This window comes from Saimiri boliviensis, chromosome 2, assembly GCF_048565385.1.
Source record: "Saimiri boliviensis isolate mSaiBol1 chromosome 2, mSaiBol1.pri, whole genome shotgun sequence".
In the NCBI taxonomy this organism is placed as follows: Eukaryota; Metazoa; Chordata; class Mammalia; order Primates; family Cebidae; genus Saimiri; species Saimiri boliviensis.
The window spans coordinates 129,948,079-129,964,924 of NC_133450.1; the positions used below are offsets into that span (position 1 = coordinate 129,948,079).

The 16,846-nt window shown below is 57.2% G+C and overlaps 1 protein-coding gene across 11 annotated transcripts in view; it reads left to right on the plus strand.

The window, feature by feature from the left end:
• Positions 1-10,466, plus strand: part of TRAF3 (TNF receptor associated factor 3) — a 133,988-nt gene extending 123,522 nt beyond the window's left edge. For all 11 annotated transcript variants that reach the window (XM_039462944.2, XM_074394336.1, XM_074394335.1 and 8 more), the window contains 2 exons: positions 2,790-2,964; positions 4,406-10,466. In XM_039462944.2, coding sequence (XP_039318878.2) covers positions 2,790-2,964; positions 4,406-4,977 — 747 coding nt within the window. In that variant the 3' untranslated portion in view covers positions 4,978-10,466. The remainder of the gene's footprint in view (positions 1-2,789; positions 2,965-4,405) is intronic.
• Positions 10,467-16,846: the final 6,380 nt, after the last annotated feature.

Below are 16,846 nucleotides of genomic sequence, written 5' to 3' on the forward strand. Positions count from 1 at the left end.
CAGTGGCTCACACCCATCATCCCAGCATTCTGGGAGGCCAAAGTGGGCGGATCACAAGGTCAGGCATTCGAGACCACACAGACCAAGATGGTGAAACCCCATCTCTACTAAAAATACAAAAATTAGCCAGGTGTGGTGGCAGGCACCTATAATCCCAGCTACTTGGGAGGCTGAGGCAGGAGAATCGCTTAAACCTGGAAGGTGGAGGTTGCAGTGAGCCAAGATTGCACCACTGCACTCCAGCCTGGGCAACAGAGTGCAGCTCTGTCAAAAAGAAGACAGCCTAAGTGCGATCGTGACCCAGGCTTCTGGTGTCAGGGGACTAGATGAGCTGGTGGTTCTTGCAGTCAGGGGGTCCGCAGGGCACACGCGAGCAACACGTGCTAGGACAGAAGGCAGGGACATCCGTGCACGCGGCCCTCACCCAGGCTGCCGGCACTGGTGGGCTTCTCACAGTGCCAGGCTTGTGTGCCAGGATCCCAGGGTCCTGAGCGTGGGTCATCGCAGCATTTGATGTGGGTGCAGCCCTGGCACACAGCTGCGTGAGGCTCACATGCTGACGCTCCCTGAGGCAAACCTTCCCATCTGGATGGTTGACGTGGAGTACTGTCTGCGCTCTTCAGCTCTGTGTTGGAGTCATTTTTCTGTAGAATTTATTTTTATAGAAACTGCAGTGGCTGAGTATAGACCGCTCTTCAAGGATGAAATCACGTTTACTGTGTTTTAGAGAACCCTTGATGTTGGCTCTGCATTCTGCTTTGAAACGGTGCCATTGATACAGATGAAGGGCCTGTTGTAAAAATAGCCTGTGTTCCCTGGCTGCTCGTGGTAACGCCTTCTGTTTAGTTGTGCTTGGTCTGGGCATGCAGTGCACCTGTGTTGCGTGTTTTCGACTCAGGGCCCCTGCTGTGCTGGGGAGTCCTCGCTGGAGACTCCCCGTTCTGTGCTCGAGGTCAGGCGCGCCCTTGCGTGGCCCTGTGTGGTACCATCCTGGGGAGGAGTGGCTCAGTGCCATCCCACTCTTAACCTCAAGGGCCTGAAGCTCACCGTGAGGCGCCGCATGTCCTGGGCCACCCTGTCTGTGACTCATGCTTCATTTCGGGATTTGCTAAGTTACGAAGGGCATCTCTCAGACCTCTGTGGATCAGGTTTTCATTAACTTTCCCCTGCCTCCCCCGATCACACACGCCCGTTCAGTGCATGGTATCGGAAGGTAGAGGTACAAGAGACTTCCAGCACTCACTAGAGGAGCCAGGTAATTTGGATGTTCAGTGTTGTCACGGGTATTGTCCCCCAGCAAGTAGACTTGGCGAGCTAGTTAAATATCCTTCTGACCATGTGTAATTGATTAAAATAAAGGGACAGTGACATGGAAAGAGGTATTCTTTAGAGAAATTATCCTTCCTTTTTTTTTTTTTTGAGACGGTGTCTCGAACTGTTGCCCAGGCTGTGGTTCAGTGGTGCAGCCTCGGCTCAGTGCAATCTCCACCTCCTGGGTTCAAGCAATTCTCCCACCTCAGCGTCCCGAGTGGCTGGGACTACAGGCTTGCGCCACTACACCCAGCTAATTTTTTTGTATTTTTAGTAGAGACAGGGTTTCACCATGTTGGGCAGGATGGTGTCAATCTCCTGACCTTGTGATCCATCCGCCTCAGCCTCCCAAGGTGCTGGGATTACAGGCGTGAGCCACCACACCCAGCCAAAATTATCCTTACTTTTTAGAGGTTAGCTAACATCAGGTTTCTTGGAAAGAACAGGAAGAATAACACTGCCTTTATGCCCAAAAAGTAACCCAAACCTGCCATGTTTGTCTCTTCGTGGTTAATAACAGCCAGCAAAGGTGCTGAAACCTCGATGTTTAAAAATAGACTTCCAAAAGGAGAAGTGAATTCAGGGGGCCCCTGGGACCCACCCCTTGAGCACCCGGTGTTGCCCACAGCTTGCAAGGCGGCTCAGTCATTCCACAGCTGCACTGAGCATCCAACTCCAGCCACACAAGCTCTATTTCAAAATGCACATCCTTTTTCAAAGTGAAAACCCTTTAAGTCCCTGGCTTCATCTGGTAGGTGGACACCCCAGCCCCTTAACACAGACTAGGCCGCCAGGGCGGAGCACAGCTCCCACCTCTCCAGGTAGTGACAAGTAGGAGCAGCCTGTGTGCTTTGGGGAAAGGGCTTTCTGAATTAGTTTAGTGAAGTGGCATAAAGTCAGGCCTGGCTGCTGGCAGGGTTTCTGCGTTTCTGCCTCCCTCGCTTGGGACTGGCATTGTAAGTGTGGAGCTGGTGAGGGAAGACCCCTGAGTGTGGAGCCGGTGGGGGAAGACCCCTGCTTCTGTGGCGTTGGCACACTGAGTTTCACCCAGGTCCTGAGGGACCCACCTTGGGGCCGTTTCCTGCCACCAATCAGGTGGGAGGGGTCTGAGGATTAGGAGTCTTCTGGGACCCTGGGGTCATTCTGGGGCAGAAGCACAGCCCTGCCCCAGGCAGCGGAGACCTCTGCCCAGTCACTTAGGTTTCCCGATGGTTCTCTGTTGACAAAGCAGACTGGTCCTCTTCCATCTGGCTTCACGTCACCTCCACTGCTCCCTGCCGGCACAGGCACTTGTTCACGGGGAGTGCCCAGGAGGGCTGACGCAGAGCCCACCTCCTGGAGTCAGAGCACGGTGGCAGGCCTCGTGCAGGGGCCTCTGTGGCTGTCCTGCTGCTGGCCCATCTGTGTTTGATAGGGGGCGGCGCAGCATCTTCCGAGTCCTAACTGTGCTTTGCTTTTTGACACCTTTGGTTTGGAAGCGAGTGATAGACAGCCAAGCGGAGAAACTGAAGGAGCTGGACAAGGAGATCCGGCCCTTCCGGCAGAACTGGGAGGAAGCAGACAGCATGAAGAGCAGCGTGGAGTCCCTCCAGAACCGCGTGACCGAGTTGGAGAGCGTGGACAAGAGCGCGGGGCAGGTGGCTCGGAACACAGGTGAGGCGGGGGCCGGGCTGGGCCCCCAGGCGAGAGCTGCGGCGGGCCGTGGGATGAGGCTGTGTTAGGTACATGTGCCTTAGGACAGTTTTTTCCAGTTACGGGAAACACTCAGAGCTGCAATGCCTTTCCTGCTGAGAGTCCCCCAGCAAAGACAGAAACGTTTCCCACGTAGGCTTGTCCCCTCTGAGTGAGGCCTAACGTGGGGTAGAGAGTCGGGGCAGCTGCAGCCACGGGAAGCTTCCCCAGAGAGACCAGCGGCTGGGGGTCCTGCCAGTCAGGATGCCTCAGACCCCGCTCCTCCCCACTCCTAAGGGCTGAGCGGGGCAGAAGCCCCACTGCGCTCTGCCATCATGTTCTGATCCACAAGTAGATGTGGGCCTGTGGCTTTGGGGCCTGAAAGAGTGTTGTGAATATTTACATGAAAAGGATTAATGGCAGAAAGGAGCACAGATTACCATGGCGCATGTGGGGCTGCATTAAGCAGGCAGAGGATGAGGTTGGAGGAGAGAAGGGAGCAGCAGCTTCGCCTCTGAGAGAGCAGAGGCCACCTGTGGGCGCTGACGCCAGAGGGAGGGGTGGGGATAACACGGCTGTCTCCTGCCCCCCGGGGCTCCCACCAGCGGGCTTCCCAGGACACCACATTGGAGAGAGAGTGCACTGTCTTGGACCCTGCAGTGAGGTGTCCTGTGACACATGGGCAGGTCACCCGCCTGGGGCATACCTTCCCAGCAGGCTGTGCCTGGTAAAGTGTCCACCCAGACAGGGCTGTGGGCGTGAGAGCTGTGGTAGAAGCGGGACAGGGACCTGGGCTCTTCCCTGGGAGGTAAGATAGATGTGGCCTCAGGGCATCTGTCTACACAGCTTTGCTGGTGTCACCCCCGGTAGCCACAGTGACTTTTATATTGTTACTTAATTCAGACACTGGTGTGACTGGGCGTGGTGATGTGGCCTGTAGTCCCAGGACTTTAGGAGGCTGAGGTGGGAGGATTGCTTGAGCTCAAGATTTTAATGCCAGCCTGGGCAACAGAGCGAGACCTTGCCTCTTTAAAAATTAAAAAATGGGCCAGCTACGGTGGTTCACGCCTGTAATTGCAGTACTTTGAGAGACTGAGGCGGGCAGATCACCTGAGGTCAGGAGTTCGAGACCAGCCTGGCCAACATGGTGAAACCCTGTCTCTCTGAAAAATACAAAAACTAGCCAGGTGTGGTGGTGGGCACCTGTAATCCCAGCTGCTGGGGAGGCTGAGGCAGGAGAATTGCTTGAACCCAGGAGGCAGAGGTTGCAGTGAGCTAAGATGGCTCCAGCCTGGACAATAGAGCAAGATTCTGTCTCAAAAAAAAAATGAAATAAAATAAAAAGTGCTGGTGTGGCTTTGCTTTTCTAACCCTTCTGACGTTCACCTATCTTACTCACCAAATCCCTCCTCGCCTGTGGCAGGCCTGCTGGAGTCCCAGCTGAGCCGGCACGACCAGATGCTGAGCGTGCACGACATCCGCCTGGCTGACATGGACCTGCGCTTCCAGGTCCTGGAGACCGCCAGCTACAACGGCGTGCTCATCTGGAAGATTCGCGACTACAAGCGGCGGAAGCAGGAGGCAGTCATGGGGAAGACACTGTCCCTCTACAGCCAGCCTTTCTACACCGGCTACTTTGGCTATAAGATGTGCGCCAGGGTCTACCTGAATGGGGACGGGATGGGAAAGGGGACGCACTTGTCGCTGTTTTTTGTCATCATGCGTGGAGAATATGACGCCCTGCTTCCTTGGCCGTTTAAGCAGAAAGTGACACTCATGTTGATGGATCAGGGGTCCTCTCGGCGTCACCTGGGAGACGCGTTCAAGCCCGACCCCAACAGCAGCAGCTTCAAGAAGCCCACCGGAGAGATGAATATCGCCTCTGGCTGCCCGGTCTTTGTGGCCCAAACTGTTCTAGAAAATGGGACATATATTAAAGATGATACAATTTTTATTAAAGTCATAGTGGATACTTCGGATCTGCCCGATCCCTGACGAGTAGCTGGGGAGGTGGATTTAGCAGAAGGCAACTCCTCTGGGGGATTTGAACCGGTCTGTCTTCACCGAGGTCCTCGCACTCAGAAAAGGACCTTGTGGGACGGAGGGAGCGGCAGAAGGCGGACGCGCGCCGGCGGGAGGAGCCACGCGTGAGCACACCCGACACGTTTTCTAACAGACTAGCCACACTTCACTCTGAAGAATTATTTATCCTTCAACGAGATAAATATTGCTGTCAGAGAAGGTTTTCATTTTCATTTTTAAAGATCTAGTTAATTAAGGTGGAAAACATATATGCTAAACAAAAGAAACATGATTTTCTTCCTTAAACTTGAACACCACACACACACACACACGTGGGCATAGCTGGACATGTCAGCATGTTAAGTAAAAGGAGAATTTATGAAATAGTAATGCAATTCTGATACCTTCTTTCTAAAATTCAAGAGTGCAATCTTGTTTCAAATACAGTATATTGTCTATTTTTAAGGCCTCATCTGGTCTCTGTTTTACTAATTTGTTTGTCAGAAGACCCTGAAGTATACCTAGGTCTTTTTTTTTTTTTTTTTTTGAAAGTCTCTAAATTCAGAATCATTTTTTAATTTAAAGTTCTACAAATAATTGTTACTGCAAACATTTTATTTTAAAACATTGATAGACTGATATTTCTTGGAAGAAAATATAAAATATCAAACACTGGTTATCACTTGTGATAGGAAAGAGAATATTCAACCTGTCGTTATTTCTCGTTAGAAATGTAACCTTCAATACCTGTCGTCGTCCATGACACGACATCACAATTCTGAACGGAGCCTCGCTCATGGATGCTGTGCATCATTTTCAGATTTCTGATTGTTTTCACCCTAAAATAGGGCAGCTGTTGAACTTTGGAGTTCTAAACAAAACCCTGTAGGTGTCTGGCTTCTGCCCCATGTGTTTGGACGAGCTCTCTGTTGCTGACAGCACCGGCCTTCGGTCTCCACGCCAGGGGTGGGCAGGTGGCTGCCGGGGGAGGCCGCGGCCCGTGTCTCCATCCCGCCATCTTGCTGCTTGCCGGCGGCGGCCTCCGAAGGCAACCTTGTGGGTAGGGCTGGTGGCGTACGGTACATGTGCCTTAGATGTGACATGCTGCTTCTCCACCCTGGGTTTGCGTTGAGCATAATTCTAGAAAGTGCTAGTTTAACCAGACTTTTCTCTCCACCACTAGATCTTTGTCTCTACAAGGGCCCTCAGACACCTCTGCACCTGCTGAGGGGAGGCCGGCCTCCACCGTCGGCTTCTGGAGCCTCCGCTGCTTAATAACCACAGATTCCAAATCTCTAGGCCCCACGAGCGAGCCGCCTGGTCCAAGTACGGCCTGGCCCCACCCCAAGGGAGGCAGGTGTGGAACAGAAGCCGAGCCTCTCCGTGTCCCCACCAGGGCCGTGGGCGCCCCACAGCCCGAAGCAGAACCCTCTGAGCATTCCAGAGCCCGCTGCTCAGGGGCCTGCCCAGGCTGACTGACAGGCGCTCCTGACCCCCACCCCGGCGGGAAGGGTGGCCACGGGGCCCGTTGTCCCAGCCTGCGCCTGCCCGGACGGCATTTTCTCAGCTCACTGTTTACTGTCTCTCTGTCCAACTGTGATTGAAGCCTGGAGCCCGCCCCTGCACCCCTTTGCTATGCACCACGCCTCATGGTGCTCTTACCACTGATGGGTGCTACACGCGACGGGTGCTTCTTAGGCAAACCGATGTGTGCGAACCGCCGCACCTGTGCCACTCGCCCACAAGCCGCGCCCACGATTGGCCAGCTGGGCCGCGTGCGCCAGACTGCCTGCCTCGGCTCTCCGTGGCCGCGCGGGGACAGCTCGGTGGGTGCCTGGTGGCCCACCTGTCTCTGGTGCTGCCATCTGTCCTGGGTGTGCCTTCGCCCCAGTGCCTGCTGGAAGTGCCCTCCGTCGCACCCCTGTGCCCCGAGCTGCCGTGAGGGGCCCGCCGCACCTGTTCGCGGTCAAAGCTCTGTTGTTCTTATCTGCCTTTCCTTTCCCTGCTCTCCTGGGATTGCTTTGGGGGGATGAGTGTCCCTGGTTCTGCCCTGTACGGGAGTCACGTGTTGCTGCTCGAAAAGGAGAGACTTCCTGCAGAAGCTGCAGAAACTGTTGTCTCAAAGGCGTCCCCACCTCAGGCCTGTCCCCTGGGCCTGTCCCTACCTGGCCTCGGGTGGTTTTCCTGAGACCAGGGATGAACACCAGGGACATCCCTGCAACTTCCCCCTCCCTCCACAAAATGTACAGTATTAGATGTAGGATACACAACATCTTGGTGTGGTAAAAACAGTCTTCTCCCCTCTGGATTCAAGTCCCACCGTGGCGCCAGAGGCAGCACTGTGTGTTGCTGGGACGTTGCCAATAGCCCTTCCCAGGCAGATGCCCCCACCACAGACGTAACTCGAGCTCAGGCGTCCTTGAGGATGGGGCGGCCCGTGTCACACACTTCATCCTCTTGTTTGGGTGTATTGGGGTCTCTCTTCTGAGTGTGTCTTCCTCTCACGTGCTCCGCACTCCCGGCGGCGGGCAGGCCTCGCGGTCTCCACCCTCCGCTCCCGCACACCCTCGCTTGGCGCTCGCCGCCTGGGCCGGCTGGGGGCCATGGTCTCCCTGCAGCTGAGGCCCGGTGGCCCCTCGGCAGCGGACAGCCTTCCCCGCGTCACAGGGCCCCGGCAGCGAGCGTGAAGGGGGTGCGCACACTGTGCTTGGGGGTGCTGCTGCTTTACCAAAAGTGACCAAACTCACAGCGGGACAGAACTGTTCAGTACTTTACAGAAACCGAGTCCTTTGTGTATGAAGTAAGCCGGTGTGCTTCCCCGTCACCTTTGTAACAAAACAACATCCCCTGTCCCCTTGCCTCGGCCTCGAGCAGTTTCTCCAGGACATAGTGGCTCATGCTGCTGCCGGACATGCTGGGTGGCTGGCCTGGGCCCGGCTTACGTGAAGGGCACCGGTGCCTGTGACCATTCTGAGCCATGTGCAGGCTGTAGCCAGGCCTGGAAGCCTGACCTTCTGGTTCTAGGTCTAGTCCAGTGGAGCCTGCAGAGCTGGAAGTTGGGGTGTGTCTGTAATGATATTGGGGCCAGGCTGTGAGTAGGGCCTTTCCAGCAGAGTTGGGCATCTCCGTGAGGGGTGTGCACGTGGGGACCCTATGGGGCCCTGACTTTGGGACCAGACATGGCAGCCCCAGTGGGCTGGAGGGAGCCTGCGTGGCTCCGACGTATGCCGGGATTTTCAGCTTGCCGTGCTCCAGTGCCAGGTCGCCAGGTCAGGATTTGTGTTAGTTCTAGGAGCCATCAGGCAGGAAGGCGGTGCTGTCCGCTGAGTGTAAGCCTCGCCGGGGCCCCGGAGGAAGGCCTGGACCCACAGATGTGTGTTCCCTGTGCAGGTGGGCAGAGGGGCCCTCGTGGCCCAGGCTGCGGCCCCTGCCCGTCACCCCTTCCTTCCCAGAGCAGCCTCTGCCGATGGACAGCACCTCTGTCCCTTTGATGCCACAACAGCTAGTTGAATGGGGAGCCCTTTGCTCAGGCAGTGTCTCCTGCCTCTCTCTCCTTTCTCCTTCCCTGCCCTGTCCTCATTCCCTTCTTGGCCTGTGGCACTGGGGAGCCGTGGTGTGGCGTGCTGGGGCTCCCGCGCCTCGGGCCACTTCCTCGGCCAGGGCCTGGCCAGCCCGCCACCCACCAGGGCTCTGCTGCACTGGCTGTGGCAGGAGGCTTCCCCCTTGACCCCATTTGACCCCATGTGGCCCAGCTCGGTGAGGAGGCAGTTCCAGGCACAGTCTCCCGGGCCAGCCTGCTGCCTCCTAGACCACCTGAGCCTGCACCAAGGCCCTCAGTCACCCTGGGCCAGGGGCCATGTGTCCCATGTATGTCGGCCATGCCAGTGTCACATTCCAGTCCCCCTTTTGCTCAGTGGCTGCTGGTGGTAGTCACCATGGTGGATCCATGTCCCAGCCAGAGGTGATGTAGGACAAAGGAAGGGGGGTCTGGACAGGTCCTTAACCACTCTGTCCCAAGCGGGGTCATTCCTTGTCAGCCCATGGGAAGGCCAGGGAGTGCTGGGCTGACACCTTTCTCCTCTGCACAGGGAGGACTGGCACGAGGAGAGCCCCTGTGCCCAGCCCTGGCAGGGGGGCAGTCTGCTGTCTCCATGGGTGTCGCAGGGTTGGGCAGGCACAGCCTCCCCTGTGGGCCCCTCCCTCGATCCCCAGCCCCTCCAGACTCATCCCTCCACTGGGGGTCATTTGTGCACCAAAAAGGCTCCGGCAGAGCTGTAAAATCGTGTTTTTAAATTTTAGTCCAGATCTTATTAGACTGCAGAAGGAGAGCTAGGAGAGCTTGGGAGCCCCTTCGCTTTTGTGTCTGTGAGATGAATGAGGGTCTCTCACCCAAATCTACTTCTCAGCCATGACCATGTTCTGTTTTCCATTTGCAAATCTCAGCCGCTCTGTTTTCTCCCAAGTAGAAAGTGCCCACAGTGGCCCAGGCCAGGCAAGGTCAGTGTCAGCCAGCGACCTGGTCACGATGGCTGCCTCGCCCCGGCTGGTGCTGATGGTCACAGGCTTGGTGGGATCAGGACGCCGGGCCGGCAGGTGGGGCCGGGAGCTTGTTGCAAAGATGGTTTCCACCCAACCCGGGCGTGCCCCACTCGGGGCTGCAGGGCAGACGTGAGGAGCCTCGGTCGCCGCATGGCCGGCTGGTATGCAGGTGAGGAGGTGCTGGGGGCCGAGCAGAGCCCGCATTTCATTTCTCCTGCTGCACTGTGTCTAGTCTGTCTCGTGAACTCACCGTGAAAAAGAGGCTGGAAGTCCAGGATCGCTGTACCACTCCTGTTATTAGGTGATGATTGGTTTTTACAACTTAGTCCCCTCAGACAAGTAAGACACCCTTCCACAGCAAATTACATGACTTAATTGGAAAACACACAACCCGGCATTGTCTCCAGTGGTTTCTATAAGAAATGCCTGTAGGAGGAGGTGTGAAGTGTGGAGGGCAGGGGCGGCTCTTCCCAGCCCTATCACCTAAAAACAAAGACCAAAGAAGGCCAATCTCACATTCGACCCTGTATTTTTAATCTGCCTGTTTTAACACTCGCGTCTGTAGTAAGCGCTTACGTGAGGACACACCTTGGCAGTCCAAGTGATCGCGACCAGTGATTCGGGTCCCGTTTTTCTGCTCTTCTAAGAAAAAACAACAAGACCGTCAGTTATTGCCCCAGCAATAATCATGTTGTTACTGTGAGCTAGCAACATGCCTGACTTTCTGATAGCATTACTGTTTTATATTTTTGTTTACTGTATATTATGTGTGGTTTTATTTGGTATTTATTTGTGTTTTGAGGTCTTGCAATGTTTTTGTGTTTCTGATGCTAATAACTAAAGTTTGTAAGACTGTAGAATGCGAAACTCGGAAATGCTAAACTGTCTTATTAGAGGAAAATAAACCTGATTACGGAGTCTCAGTTTCTGATCGCACTGTCTCTCACAGGCTGGGCCCCGCGTGAGTGGGCCTCCCTCCTGCCAGACCCTCTGGGGCTGTCCTCTCAGTGGCTGGGCCTGGGACGGCCGCCTGGTTGCTGCCTCTGTCACCATTTTGAAACTGTGTGTAATTCTCAGCAAGGGGCCTGCCCTCCCTGTTTCCACTGGGTCCTCAAGTTGCTTTCAGTTTTGACTGCAGCCTCTGACCTGAGGGGAGTTCCTGGGGCCAGGCTCACAAATCTGTGGCTTTGTCCAGAGCAGATAAGGCAGAGCTCTGACCTGCCCGGCGTCTGGCATGGTGGAAAGCGCACTCTGTCCCACAGACGTGGGCTGGCCTCAGCTCCACCACTTCGAGGAACTTCGGAGCCGTCGAGCCTCAGCTTCCTCCTCTGTGCACTGGAAGGACAGCACCTCCTTCCACTCTGAAACAAGGTGGCTAATAAGGGGTGACAGCAATACTCACGTGTAGGTGGCTGTGGGGTTTGGGCAGTGTCCTTCCAGCAGCTGCTTGTGGCAGAGTTAGGGGCTTTGGGGCCGCCGCCGCCACCGTGGCCTGCCTTCCATTTCTCCGGGAAGGTATTTGGGTAAGGCCTGGTAGCAAAAAGCCCTGCCCCTCCCTCGAGCTCCCCCAGAATTATCAGGTGGGGAGAACCGCTCAGCCTGCCCCCACTGTCCTGCCCCTCCAAGGGACCCCTGCAGCCACCCCAGTGCCCTCGGCCCCTCCTCATCCTTCAAGACACTGCCGGTGGCCACATCCAGAACAGATGCCATCGGCCCCCATGTGTGGCCCACTGAGCAGGAAGGAGTGGGCCCAGGACCAACCCCCAGGGTCCTCAGGGTCTCAAGTCTCGCCCAAGGGTCCCTTGCCAGCTAGCACCAGCCCTGCTGTGCCCTGGCTGGTGGCAGTAATGGGGTATGGGAGGCCTCCTGGGACTGGCAGCCTCCACCCCACACACCGCGCGGAGCCTGTGTCACCTTGGCTCCCGGGAGCTGCCCCAGGACAGCCTCACCTAGTCCTATCTGGGGGGGTGGCCCCAAGTCCTCACACCCCTGTGGTGGGGGCCTGCTCATCCATCTCCGTGGGCGCTCAAGCCCAGGGGCCTGCCCAGCCTTAAGGATACCAGGACACCTAGTGAGACCAGGCCACGTGCAGGTATCGCCACAGACCACAAGTGTGAGATGGGGAGGTGGGGGGCCGGGACGGCCAGGACAGCCAGCACGATGTGCCGACAGGACAGGTTGGGGGGTGTCAACTGGAGGGGGCGGCCTGTGGGATTGCAGAAACTGGGTTTTTTGTTTTTGTTTTTGAGATACGATCTCTCTGTCACCCAGGCTGGAGTGCAGTGGTATGATCTCAGCTCACTGCAGCTTCAGCCTCTCAGGCTTAAGTGATCCTCCCACCTTAGTCCCCTGGCCACAGGTGCGTGCCACCGTAGTGGGCTAGTTTTTGTATTTTTAGTGGAGATGGGGTTTTGCCATATTGCCCAGGCTGGTCTCGAACTCTTGCGCTCACCTTGGCCTCCCGAATTGCTGGGATTACAGGCCTGAGCCACCACGGCTGGCCTGGATTTTTGCACCCTTCTAGGAGTCCCACAGGAGAGACGTGCAGCAAACCCCAAGACCCGCTGGACTGGCCTGGGCTGAGGGCGCTGAAGGGGACAGCTGCAGAGCCAGCATCAGATCATGCGGCAAGGAACAGCTGGGGGCAGAGGGGAGTGGGGGCCTCTGAGCTGCTCCCCCAGGGCGTTGGACAGGGACTCCCTGCCTCCAGCCTGATGTCCAGACCTCCAAGGGGATGGAGGGACTGAATCCAGGCCTCGGGTGCACACCAGCCCATCACCTGGCTCTGTCCTGCTGGAGGGCAGCCCAGGTCTTGCAGGGAGTTGGGAACCTGCGGTGTCATGGTCCAGGCTAGGGCAGGAGGCAGCTGTGGCCCTCGCCTGCCTCCCCTCAGCTCAGGAGGCCACTCTGTTCGGGCCCAGATGAGTGAAGCTGGAGTGGGAGCAGTGCACAGCCCTGGGGCAGCAGCTCCTCGGCGGCCCCAGCTCCGGCACCGCAGCAGCCCCTACACCCAGAGACCAGCCCAGCACCCGAGCCAGGGAAGAGTCTGGACTGAAAGCGCAGTGGTACTTGGTGAGAGGCTGGTCATCTCGAGTTTCCATAAGGAAAGTGAGGCCTGGGGAGGCCGGGGCTTGGCTCTTGGGCTGGAACGGGCAGCACACCCAGCCCACACTGCCCCACGGCCCTTCGGGAGACGGCACCACAAGCCCTGCGGGACACCAGCGGGGCCACACGTGGGAAGAAGCCTAGAAATCTCATTCTGAGTTGAAGTCCAGAGTGTTTTCAGTTTTCTGAAAATGAGCAATTGCACAATCAGCAACTTCTTCTTCAAAGACAAGAACGAAAGGGCTGTGCAGGAGAGGTGTCCGCGCTGCCTCTGCTTTTAATTTAAAAAAAAAAAAAATTATTTTCAAGGTCATCCTTAAAGCCTCTGCCTTGACCCTACAGCCACAGGCCACTTGGAGGCTGGGGGCCAGGCCTGGGGTCTATGTCCTTTAAATGCCTCAGTGCTGCTTGGGGGACAGGGCCCTGTGCCGGAGTGACTTGATTAGAAGTTAAAGGTGGAGGGAAAGCACCCGTGTAGCTGTCCCAACCCACTTCCTCCACGCAGACCGAAGCGTCGAGTGGGCTCTGTCCCCAGGGACCCCCGGCCCCAGGGTCAGCCTCGAAGGGCAGAGCTCAGAACCCCCTGCCCAGACTCTAGGGAGCCAAAGGAGCCCAGATCTGGGGACAGGGCAGGAAGAGGACTGGCACCTGCTGGGAGGGGTCTAGGAGAGGGGGATGAAGCTCACGTGAGCGCGTACCCAGCACCTCTGCTTCATGTCAGAGGGAGATGATACTGGTGTCCGCCTCAGGGGCCGCAAGGAAAGCACTCCATGGGAGACACCCTGCAGGGGACCTTGGACCTTGGGGTGAGTGGCTGTGCCCTCCCCGGCCGGGCCCTGCACCCTGGCTTGCAGCCATTCAGCTCTGAGGACTCCTGTTACTGAGAGGCACTCGAGGGGTTGGGGGATCACTGGCAGCTAAGGCCTTGGCTCCACCCCACCTCCCTGGCCCCTGTGGCACTTGGGGGTCTGCAGTTCTCCGACTCCCTGAGGTTCTGAGCCATTTGTAAGTGGGTGTCCCCCTGTGTGCCCAGGGGCTGGGGGCACCTGTGCATATGGTTACAGGCCTTCTGTGCGCAGGTGCCACCTGCAGTGCGGTCCCAGCCATCCCTCCGGTCCCGTGGGCCAGGCTGCATCTCGGGCGGCCTGCACGGCACCGCTCCCACTGGGATGTTGCTGTGATGTCACCTCATGCCAGGTGACTACTCTCTGCCTGCCATGCCCGGGCTCTGCATACACAGCCTGGTCACATCCGCTCATGTCCTGATCCGGCCAGCCTTTCGGGGACCATGCCCAAGGAGGGACAGTAAGAGTTTCGAGGACCAAGTTAGTGACCCTGACCTCCAGCGGGGTGGCCCAAAAACACCTGACAACCTTCCCCTCCACACAGCAGAGGGGCGGGGCAGATTCACCTTCCGTGTGGAAGAAGGAGTGGAGGCGGGGGTGGGACAGTGGCTGGTGCCTGGTCCAGGTCTTGCAGAGCCCCCATCTGGGGTGAGGTTGAGGCAAGACGCTCAGGGGCAGCTTCCTAGCTGGTGCTCCCGAGACCCTCAGCTCCCCACACCCTGATGTCCTCCTCTTCCCACTGTCCATGGATGGAGGAGCAACCCACAGAGCTTCTGGGGCTAAGCCGTCGCCTCCTGGTGCTCCTGCCCCCTCCCCTCCCCACACAGGCCAGGCGGCAGCCTAAAGCGCACTGGCCCCTGGGCCCTGCCCTGTGAGACAGGCACTGTCACCCTCGCTCTGCAAGTGGCGGATGGAATGGAGGTGAAGTGAACTGCGTAGCCTCACACAGCATTTGCTTCCTGAACAGGGCTCAGGGCTGGTCCGACCACTGCTGGATGCCACCAGGGGGCCTGCCTGTCCCCCACCCCAGCTGACAGGCAGCAGGCCCAGCCCCATCCAAGCTAGGTGGAGACCCCTGGCCCACACCCTCCTGGGCTCCCCTCTAAATTGTACCCAACTCACCCCCAGCAACAGCTGCTCTTAGCAAAGCCCCCAGCCTGGCTTGCACGCTCCTCCCTCCCCTCTTGCCTCTTGCCTTCGTTTTTTGTTTTTTTTTTTTTGAGACAGATTTCAGTGTGCCACCCAGGCAGGAGTGCTGTGGCGCAAGCTAGGCTCACTACAACCTTCGCCTCTTGGGTTCAAACAATTCTGCCTCAGTCTCCCAAGTAGCTGGGATTACAGACACCCACCACCACGCCCAACAAATTTTTGTATTTTTAGTAGAGACAGGGTTTCACTATGTTGGCCAAGCTGGTATCGAACTCCTGACCTCAGGTAATCCGCCTGCCTCGGCCTCCCAAAGTGCAGGGATTACAGGTGTGAGCCTGTGCCTGGCCGCCTTTCTTAAAAAACAAAACAGACCGGGCACGGTGGCTCAAGCCTGTAATCCCAGCACTTTGGGAGGCCGAGGCGGGTGGATCACGAGGTCAAGAGATCGAGACCATCCTGGTCAACATAGTGAAACCCCGTCTCTACTAAAAATACAAAAAATTAGCTGGGCATGGTGGTGCGTGCCTGTAACCCCAGCTACTCAGGAAGCTGAGACAGGAGAATTGCCTGAACCCAGGAGGCGGAGGTTGCGGTGAGCCGAGATCGCGCCATTGCACTCCAGCCTGGGTAACAAGAGCGAAACTCCGGCTCAAAAAAAAACAAAAACAAAAACAAAACAAAACAAAACATGAGGCCTTGCTCTGTTGTCCAGGCTGGAGTGGTCCCAGTTCACTGCAGCTTCAACCTCTGGCTCAAGCAACCCTCCCGCCTCAGCCTCTGGGGCCCCGGGACCACGGGCATAGCCACTATACTCTGTCTTCTTGGCTTCCTCAAAGCCTCCTTCCTCTTCCTGTCTCAAGGCCCTTGTGGGCTCCTTCTCTGTCCTGCTGATGTCCCAGGCCCACCCCACCTTTTCCCTGGCCCTGCCACGTGCAGGAGGCAGGCCTGTCACTCCTGCTGCCCCCACACCCCAGGGGAGGCTGTGAGTCAGGGTGGCCAATAAGAGCACAACAACCTTGGGCTACAGTAATTGGTGCAGAGTCGGAGACAGCAATCAATCAGAAACCTGAGACCCTACTGCCATGGTCTAGTGAGGGAGCCAGTGGGTCTCACTCTCCCAGGACACCTTCCCTGCCATGCGGAGAAGGCTGTGCATACAGAGGGCCTCCAGCCACAACAGAGACAGACAGGGGTCCAAGAGACAGACAGCCTCTAGAAGTAGCCACCAAGCCCCTGGATGCAGCCTTGCCTGAAGCAGTTAGGCCGTGAAAGATTCTGGTTACTGGAGGAAACTCTTTGGAGCTTTGCATGTCTCTGACTCTATGCTGAGGTTCTAAGCCATTTGCAAGTGCATGTCCCAACATGTGCCTGGGGCACCTGTGCATGTGGTCACGGGCCTTCTGTGCACACACGGCACCTGCAGTGTGGTCCCAGCCATTCCTCAGCGTTGCACGTGAGTGGTTCTGGTGCCCCTGATCTGTCCAGCGCCTGGTGCCTGTCTGCTGCCTTGTGTGAGCTCACGCTGGACCCGCCTCCAGCTGCCACTCAGGGCAGGAGAGATGGAGCCCAATACCCACCCAGCCAGCCCCAGCCTCTCTCCTTTTGCCACCTTCAGTTCAGCCTCCACACTGGCTATAGCTGTGCTCTCATCCTTCCCATCTCGTTTTAATGCCACCTCTTTGAGGAAGCTTCCCCTGACCAGGAAGCCAGGTGACTTCACACCCCTCTCTCTACAGCACAGTGTAGGAATGGTCTGCCCAGGTGCAACAGCAGTGCTCAAAGAGGCTTCACTGCTGCCCCAAGTCCCGGCCATCCAGCCCTCTGGACTCACCTGAGGCCCTGCCCTTACTGCAGTCCGCTTCTGGCATCAGGATAAGGAGCCCCAGCCTCTGGGCCCTTTCAGGCTTGGCTGTGGCCCTGAGCCACAGGGGTGGAGTTTGCTGAGCCTCACCTGTCTGGCTGCATTGATGGAGGGGGCAGGGGTGTGGAGGCAGAGCCAGACACTCAGGGGTGAAACCCAACGCAGTTCGATCAAACTGCCTCCTTCCCACTGAGAAACAAGGGGTAAAACAGATGTGACCCCCAGATCTCCTGTTTGTTCCTGGTTGAGGAGTTGTGAGTCCAGCAAGGGGCCGGCCAAACTCCAGGACCATGAGGACCAGCCTCCCAGCCTAGGCTGGGCGGGCACCACAGAGCCACTGAGC